The following is an 8,965-nucleotide window of genomic DNA, read 5'->3' as shown; positions in this document are numbered from 1 at the left end:
ATGGCTCCCAACCGCGCCGCCGCCGCCACCGGCTCCTCCTCCAGTACGGAAGAAGACGGGGACACGTCCTCCAGCGATTCTACTACCTCCCACAACCAAGAGGTGGCAGACGAGGAAAGGGAGGAAAGGGAATCGTCGTCGTCGTCTTCGGAGGAATCAGAATCGGAGGAGGAATGCGCGGCGGCGGTGGAGGAGGAGGAGGATGAGGAATCGGAGGAGGAGGAATCAGAATCAGAGGAGGAGGAATGCGCGGCGGCGGTGAAGGAGGAGGAGGAGGAATCAGAATCGGAGGAGGATGAGGAATGCGCGGCGGCGGTGGAGGAGGAGGAGGAGGAGGAGGAGGAGGAGGAGGAGGAGGAGGAGGAGGAGGAGGATGAGGATTCAACGGAGGAGGGGGACGAAGAGGAGGCGGAGCCTCATCTGCAGCCATCAAGCAAGAGGATCGACCCTCCCGTGACCGCGGCGCTCAAAGCGGAGGTCCAGGAGGACGTTGATTTCCAGCCAAGCAACCGCATCGACCAGCGGGCGCTGGTGCGGCCTGCGGAGGCAGAGGAATCCGCGGCCAACAAACTCCCGCCCGCCCGCGGCAGGAAGAGGGCGTCCGGCGAGATCGGCAGGTCGCTGGTGCCGGCGCCGGCACGGAAAAAGAGCAAGAACACGGCGCAGCACAGCGAGTCGCCAGAGCCCAGGCCGAAGAGAACCAGGCGCGTATGGGCTCCTGATGACGAGGTCCTGGTTCTCGAGGCGCTTGCTCAGCACCGCCGCCAGCACGGGTCGCTGCCGGCTCCTGGGGACTCTGACTTCTTCGAATCCATCCGCGAGGGCCTCGAGGAGAAGAGCTTCCAGCACTCCGATATCAAGGATAAAGTGCGCAGCCTGCTTCGTCGCTACAGATCACGCGCGGTGTCTACTTCGGACCATGATAAGCGCATTCGTAACCTCTCTAGAGATGTCTGGGGCAACCTGCTGCCGGTTGTGGCCGCCACTGGCTCCATCGATGGCAGCGAAGAGGATGACGGCGCCCCCGCCATCTCTGGGGACGGCCAGTCTGAGAGTGGTGGCAGAAGGTCTGGTACCAAGGGCTTGAAGAAAATGTGTGAGATGTATCCTCTGCTTGCGCAGGAGGTGAAACTGCTCGCGAAAGTGCAGCCTTGCTTCGAAAGCTCATTCGCCAGACTAGATGCCAAGAGGGCGCAGGACGTCGAGAAGAAGCTGGAGAGAGTCAAATATGCGGAGTTGAAGATCGAGTCGCGGATGGTGCTGGAGGTGCATGCGCCCAAGGCAAAGATTAGTAAGAAGCTTATCAGTCTTCTCACGAAGGTTTCCAAGAATGTATGAAGGTATGAGATATGGTTTGTCACTGTTTTCCTTTTGCTGTACTGTTTGCTATATAAACTGTATGTGGAAATCAGCTTCTTTTCCCCAAACTTGGAAAAAATGTAGCTTTCAAAAGGAAAAAAATGGTGATCACAAGTAATGCTTGACATGAGATTGATAAGCAAGAGAAGATGTCAATACATTTTGGGAATTAGTACTTGTATGTAGGCATGAGATTGTAGCTCATTAACCTTTGTGCTATCTTCAGGACTCGGGAGTCCATGGTTTTATTCGTTTTAATTTACTTCAGCACATATTTTAGAATAGCCTGATAGAGTTTCTGTTTACTAATTTAGTTGTACCGTGTGATTATTTTATCTACAAATCTGTATCACTTAGGTGTCTTTGAATAGAGATATTTCATTCCCCTGTTTTCTCTAACAAGCTTGGTTCTTAAGAGGATGGAAGCATCACAGTTTGGTTTTACTTTCAAATTTACTCATGGTCTTTTGGTGTTGTGTTTCTTATTGTAATCTGTGCTCACTGCTCAGCAATGGTCATTAAGACCTTAACTCCATTTATTTGATATAGCAACAAGGCACCAAGAGGAGAAACTAAGGATACATGCTTTGTGCCATTTTTGAACTTTTTCCTAAATTAGTTCAGAATTTGACACTTTGTAAAAGTACATTGTATTTTGCTTGAAGGAAAGTGGTAGAGGAGGTCCCTGCATTGATTGTTTTTCTTTTTGAAAGAATAAGAACTCAAATTTGTGTCCATGAGGACTTGAACCCGGGTGTACATCCAATCCTTTAACTAAGTGAGCTAGTCTCACTTCTCAAGTCAGTTCACTGAAGCTTTCTAAACATCCAGGGTTGTGTCATTTGGGTCCCTAAACTTAAGTCTGTATACTTATTTAAGTGAGTCAAGGCAGGGAAAGCCAACTTAGACTACCAATTAGTGCTGCTACTTGACTTAATTTTATTTGAAGTTTGATTACGTTTTTTTTATAAACTATACACTTATGCAAAAGCTAGTATAACTGTCCAAAGATGTTAAAGCTCCCTGAAATCTAATATCATCATGTTTAATTGGTTCCACATGAAGATTGCATGGCCAAGAGACATTTTAGTGAGTAAACAAAAGTGTTATGTCATTCTTTGCCTTTGCTCAATTAGACTAAACTTTTCCGTAGTCTACGAGGTTGAGAACCTAAATGTGTCATTAAGTGCAACATTGTACTCTTTTCCTATGATCCCGAGTGGGCAAGGTACACCCCATAACTTCTTGCCTTTTTCTGTTTCAGCAGTGAAATAAAACTGTACCACACAAATGAGGACCCTTTGGTATGATATCAGCTTGTCAACACCATTGCTTGTTTGTGTTAAGTATACTTTGAACCGGGCCAGCATTGTTCATTGGATACTTCTTGGTAGATCCTGAAATGGCATCAACAACCAGTTTCTGTAACCGAGTTCGCTGAAAAACCGTGACATGCATTAAAAATTCGATCTTACAAACTTAAGTGAAGAGAGTGTAGTAAATATGTAATATTTTCTGGATGATCAAGAAACCTTGAGAGTCCAAAGGGCTGCCATCTTCTCTTAACATTTGGCACAAAAACTTCAGCAGTTTGAGTTTTATCACATTCCAAACCTTGTTGTATATTTCAGTATTTGGATATTGTATGTTAGCATTCAGCTCACAGCTTTGTACTCTGTTTTCGATATAACAGGAGGTGGTGAAGTAATATTTTGCAAGTCGTGGATTTCTTCTTTATTTGGCATAGCTGATGGTAAAGGGTAATTGAGGACATATTTGAGCTGGCTGGCTATTTGACTCATTAGTGTCGCACATGCCACTAGTATGGATCATAACGAAAATATCATGCGGCTTCATGGCAGTTTTTTGGTGATGGGATTGATGGTCTATGGAAGATAGAATGTTATGCAGCATTGGTAGTCAATATGTTGTTCTGGAAGGTATACTAGTATCTAGTCTGCTATGATCTTACATATCCTTTGGACACTCTTTATTTTTGGCTGTAATCAGATACGGTGTCTGTTAATATTGATGTCGAAAGTAGTCCTACTTAACAACACTGTCAAGTTTCACTTCAAGAGTAGATGTGGATCTCTGCTGTTGCCTGTCGGTAAAGGAAGATAGGAGGATCCCCAGCTGTTTTATCATCGTTGCCTCTGAATTTTTGTTGGATGAGTCCCCTATTGTGTCTCCTTTCCGGAATTTCGGAGCTGGCCGAAATCAGCGGCGATCTGAAAGAGCAGACCTGGAAAGAATATCTTTAAGCTTTTACCAGAAGATGCTTGGCCTGTCATGGTGGTGTTAGCTTAGCGCAGGAGAATGTACAATTGCGGAGCCCAGCTCACTCATAGAGCCTGTGCAAAGTACATGCACAACTGGCTGATAGCGTAGAAACTGCTAATGGCTTTCTCGTTTCTTGCTGCAGCTTAATGGGGTTTCCTGGGCAGAGCTCTGGCAGCTGCCCGGGGTTGCCGGGCTCTAGCTCCGCCACCGAGCATGTCTATGTAGCGAAACCAGGAAATCATAGCAGGGTAAAGTGTGAAGAGGGAATGCGAGTCTGCTTGATTAGGTATGTGGATGCTTCCTGTTGTTGATGGCTTAATTTCCCCATTGAGATCTCGTAAGCTTTCTGTTTAGAGCTCCGTTCTCTTAACTCGATCACCACGTGTGAACCCTTTTTGGGTCAACTGTATTGTTCGAGCCATCTAATTCCTTTTTGAATTAATAACCTGCTGCTGCATGTTCTTTTTCAATTGGTTTCCTGTGACCATTGTTATATTACTCCACAATGGTCCCTGGGAGTATTTTAAAAGAAGCATGCTCTTCAAGGTTTTTCTTGAGGTATAGTGTCACTATCTTTTTAGCAGATATTTTTAGGGGATTTTAGCAGATGAGGTATACTTTCACTCTCACTAGCATTAGGAGCCCACACTCCACAGCCACAAATGACTTTGTATTTTGGTTCCGAGTAAACATACGTTGAGCTGGGATCTTGGGCTAGGTGGGTGTGACAAGGGGAAGGCCTGGAATGTCCATCTCCGGCTGGAGGAGTTTTATGGAGGGATGGCAACTAACTGCAAAAACTCCTGTGTGATTACACGAACCGGGCTCATTAGATTTTTACCATACAACGAATTCACTTTGAGTCTCTAAAACTGATTAAATGTACCCCGTACATGAGTTTGCACTGTAATTTGGGGCTAGTTAAATTACAGTTCTATAGCCATATTATAAGCTTCAGTTGCAAAAAATAATTACAATTACAATTTGGAGTACGTACTAGTCCATGTTTTCTAAATTTCAAAAACAACATGCGGCAGCTGACATGTGAAGATCATATGGCAATGACTGCTAACTAATGTTAGTACACAAAGGTATTGTTTATAGGCATCCCTTGCTTATATTTGAGGTTTACATATGGACCCAGTCTTAAAATGCATGATTGACTGATGTGGACTAGATCGGGAGAATTAATTAACAAGGAATATGATCATTGCGATTGTTGCATGCCATCAGTGTGTCTAGTGCACACTTGCTGCTGACTTAATTTATTTGATACTATATGTCCTAGTCAGCTAAATGTCTACGTGAAGCTAGGAGTACTATATATAGTACTGCAGCCTGTTTTTGTCAGTAGTAGTGTCGCTGCTGACACCAATAATGCTGAGGAAAATGGCACTCCAACGACCCCTCCTTGTCACAACCAAGTGTGTCCATTAATTAGTTTTAGGTCACGTAAAATGAATATATGAGTAATTGGATAAATCATCGATTTGTTCAATTTGAGATAGCTAATTGAACAACAAAATTGTCGGTACCTATGCACGGCTGTATATGTTCCAGCGTGGAAGTACTGCCACATCAAAGCAAAATCAGGTATCCGATCACTAAAACCGTTGAGGCATCGGAACTGATGCTATCACCATATGTTTTCATTTCGAATGTCACGTCAATGGCGGTTGGAAGGTTATCGAGATGTGCATGTTTGACCAAATCACCTCTTGTGTTGACATCAATTAATCATTGCATGAAAATCTCAGTTATGCACAAACATGTATAACTGGATTACAGTTTAGTTTGTGATCAACTAACTGTGTATATTTAATCTGCTAAGAAAATACAGGAACAAAGTTAATTAGACATGTTAAACTCAGTAACAAGCTGACTAAGCTAGGGAAACAGAGGAAATACGACCTTACTAGAGGCATGGCTTAGTGCCTTAGTCCATCTCTACTTCTCAGTATCGCCTTAATCCAACTGCATCTCATTGTCCCGCCGCGTGCTGCTTGTGCTGCATGACCAAATCTTTATGGTTCGATCATGTGAAACAGTCACGATCTGCTGCCCATCTCCACTGATATCCATACCGGTAACCGTGGAGTCATGGCCATCCAAAGTTTTTATTGGTCTGTAATCCTGGGCTGACCATAGCGCCGTTGTAGTGTCATAGGAAGACGTCGCCAGATAAGCACCATCCCGGGGTTCGAACTTCACCTGCGAAACAAGACTCTTATGTGCCGGTATGGAATACAACAACTTTCCAGTCATCCTCAGATCCCATATTCGACAAAAATTGTCCTCACCCGCGGTTGCGACTAGACGACCATTAGGGGAGAAGCTGACTCCAAGGACAGGACTGACATGCCCTGTGAGGGTATAGTATAATCTTCCAGATCTTAGGTCCCAGACCAGAGCGTGCGCATCAAGTCCACAGGATGCAGCTAGGGAGCCGTCAGGGTGGAAGCCGACTCCGTATACACCTCTGCTATGCCCCTCCTGGAGTAGGAGCTGTGTCCCGGTGTTGACATCCCAAAGTCTCCAGGTCTTGTCGAAGCTGGCTGTGCCAAGGTATCTTCCGGATGGATGGAAGGCGAGGCGAGCAAGACGATCCTGGTGACCGTGAAAAGACGTTAGAAGTGACCTGTTATCGCTGCTGATATTACATAGTTTGGCGGTTTTGTCCGCGGAGGCTGTTGCTAGTAGGCAGTTATCGGCCGGAGAGAAAGCGACATCTGTAGCACGTTCTGTGTGGCCTTTGAGGGCCGCGATTTTGGTTATCCCTGGTGGCGTGATGCTCCATACTTTGGTGATCCCGCTCCAGGAGCTCGTGGCGAGCATTGACGCGTCGCGGGAGAAGGAGCAGGCGGTGAGCGGGCGGTCGTCTCCGATCTCGCTGCAGTTGAGGACGAAGTCCCCTGCCCGCTTCACGACATGGTTGTCGGGGTCCTCGCCGGAGTCACCGAGGCGGGGCTGCTTGTTGGCCCTCTCGAGCCTGGCCTTAGCACGAGGCAGGGAGTAGTGCGCGATGTTGATGCGCGCCTGGAGCAGTTCCCTGGTGCCCTCCGTGAAGAACGGGTATTGCATCTGCTCGTCCTTGGCCATGAGTGCGCTCACGCTGGAGCTTGATGAGCTCGCCCAGGTACACAAATTCTGACTTACCATGGGTGGAAGTGTGGAACTTCTTGGGATTCGATCATATCAACTTAGCCAAATACACGCAAACGAAAAATGTATGGACAGAGGTGTGTGTCGCACCCTAAATTTTCTTTTCTCCTGATACAAGCTTTGATGCAAAAGCATCGTATACAGGTGCATATATAGGACCTGGTCCGGCTGGCTAGTACATAGCCAACTCGAACAGTACAACTCGGAAAACTACACCGAGTCGGCCCAAACCTAGTCTACTTCTACTAGGACACGGCAGGTCCGACTACGTGCTGCAAGCAATCTTTACTATTAGTTTGCAATGCAACCGTGGTACGTTTGCTCAGGCTTCGGTCCGTTCCGTTTTGCTTCGTGCGTCGTGCGGCTGCCTGTCGTCACGCTGTGGAAGCTGTCCGCATGAACCAGATCAGAAACCTGTCCTTCCTCGATTGTACGTTAAGAGAAACCGGATCGGAATCTGCTCCTCTATGGATAGGTATGTGCCGGCCCAGTAAAGAAATAAGAATTCAGGCTAGGGACCTTGATTTACTACCTCGCTTAGCCTACCGTACCAAGTTTGGTCTCCAAACCTTGCAACGAAAGAGTCCCACAAGAAGTCTATTTAAGCTCTCATATATACACCGATCGATCGGGTATCCATCGACAACAAAATTGGTTGGTCGAGGACTATCACAGTGGCGCCGCCCAGGACCTGGTGATCACCGTTGACATGGGCACTCCGGCGTGGGGATTGATGAGGCAGGACCTGGTGATCACCGTTGACATGGGCACTCCGGCGTGGGGATTGATGAGGTCCGCCGCAGAGAACCGGGATGGACGACGCTGCTTGTGACAAAGTTCTTGAGGGCACGATACGACTTGGTTCCGAGACCGTTCTTGGTGCTCTTCGTGGATGGACTGATGGGGCTCCGCATGGGCAATGGCTCTGTGCAGCTGTGCCCAGCATGCTCGCCCGATGAGGGCATGCGTCGGACATCTTCAAGTGCTTCAGCTACAACAGGGTCGGCCGCGAATTTCGGCAATGTCGTAAACCCAGGCCAAGCCCCAACGCTCTTCGTCATCACAAACATGCAGGAAGCGAGTTGCATCTGTTCAGGCGAGACACGAAGTAGAAACAGTGGATGCAGGAAACGATGGCTGCCTCCCGCCTGCAGCCCCCGAAGACGGCGTCCGGCTCATGCTCGCGTCAAGTGCCAGAACGTGGCGGAAGACGACGACCCACAGCCTCCTTACTCGGTGGCGGCGACATGCCCCCGATGCCGTCGCACGCTTGCGGCCTCGTGGCCTCGCTGTTCCTACCTTTACTTCCAGCCGCATGCCATGGTTCAGACGGAGGCTGCTGCAGGTGAAGCTCGAGGAGGACCCGATTTGTTTGTTCAGTTAATTATTTCTGAACCGATTTGCCTCTACCGTATCCTGCTATGGATGGTTAGCGACGGCGATTACAAGTGTTGGGCTGTGCCGACTATAGTTATTTGGGACGAGTGGACGACTGTGACGAAAGAGACTACCGAGCTGGCCATGTTCGACGTGATACTCAGCCGATGATGTATCGTGGTGTTTTAGTAGCCCTTTTTCTGAAATTCTGAACAGATCTCTAACCAAAACTGTGCTTCCAACATTATATTTCTGAATCTTACCGGAGGTGGCGTTTTGGCTCATAGGAGCAAATGCTCCCATTATACAAAATAATTAAAAAACAGTTTTAAAAATGTTAAAAAATTCTGACATAAATTTTTTGGTGTACATCGTGACATTCTTTGTTAGTGTACAAATTTTTATGGAGAAACAATATTTTATGTGGCGTGTACAAAAAAGACAAAAAAATGTCCTGTACGTAGTTATGTTATAGCATCAAAATTTGTCTTTATTACATGAGCCACAAATTTTTTTAGTTCCTTTTGAAAACTTGTGCACAAACATAAAATGTGTAGATATACATGAAAATTTTTGCTTTAAATTTTTTTGACATTTCGAAATGTAGATTCACATAGTGGGAGCAAATGCTCTTATGAGCCAAAGTGAATATCCCCAATCTTACCTAGCTAAATTGCTCAGATGCTCTGCTTCTAGACGACCATCTGTTGTGCTTATGTTCCCGTGTTAATTCATTCTGTGCATTAACAAAGGCGATTGCCCAACCTAAAATAAGAGTTGGCCC

The 8,965-nt window shown here is 46.6% G+C and overlaps 2 protein-coding genes across 2 annotated transcripts; one reads left to right on the top strand and one right to left on the bottom strand.

The window, feature by feature from the left end:
• On the top strand, positions 1-3,561 carry LOC124656518 (probable transcription factor At4g00390). The gene is made up of 3 exons (XM_047195245.1): positions 1-186; positions 427-1,340; positions 3,053-3,561. Exons 1-2 carry the CDS (start codon positions 1-3, stop codon positions 1,336-1,338), a joined length of 1,098 nt encoding a protein of 365 aa, XP_047051201.1. The 3' UTR covers positions 1,339-1,340; positions 3,053-3,561.
• Positions 3,562-5,607: 2,046 nt separating this feature from the next.
• Positions 5,608-6,741, bottom strand: LOC124656517 (U4/U6 small nuclear ribonucleoprotein PRP4-like protein). The gene has a single exon (XM_047195244.1). It carries the CDS (start codon positions 6,739-6,741, stop codon positions 5,608-5,610), a length of 1,134 nt encoding a protein of 377 aa, XP_047051200.1.
• Positions 6,742-8,965: the final 2,224 nt, after the last annotated feature.

This window comes from Lolium rigidum, chromosome 5 (assembly GCF_022539505.1).
Source record: "Lolium rigidum isolate FL_2022 chromosome 5, APGP_CSIRO_Lrig_0.1, whole genome shotgun sequence".
Taxonomy (NCBI): domain Eukaryota; kingdom Viridiplantae; phylum Streptophyta; class Magnoliopsida; order Poales; family Poaceae; genus Lolium; species Lolium rigidum.
Note: the sequence above shows the minus strand (reverse complement) of the source record. Positions and strands in the feature narration are given on the sequence as shown.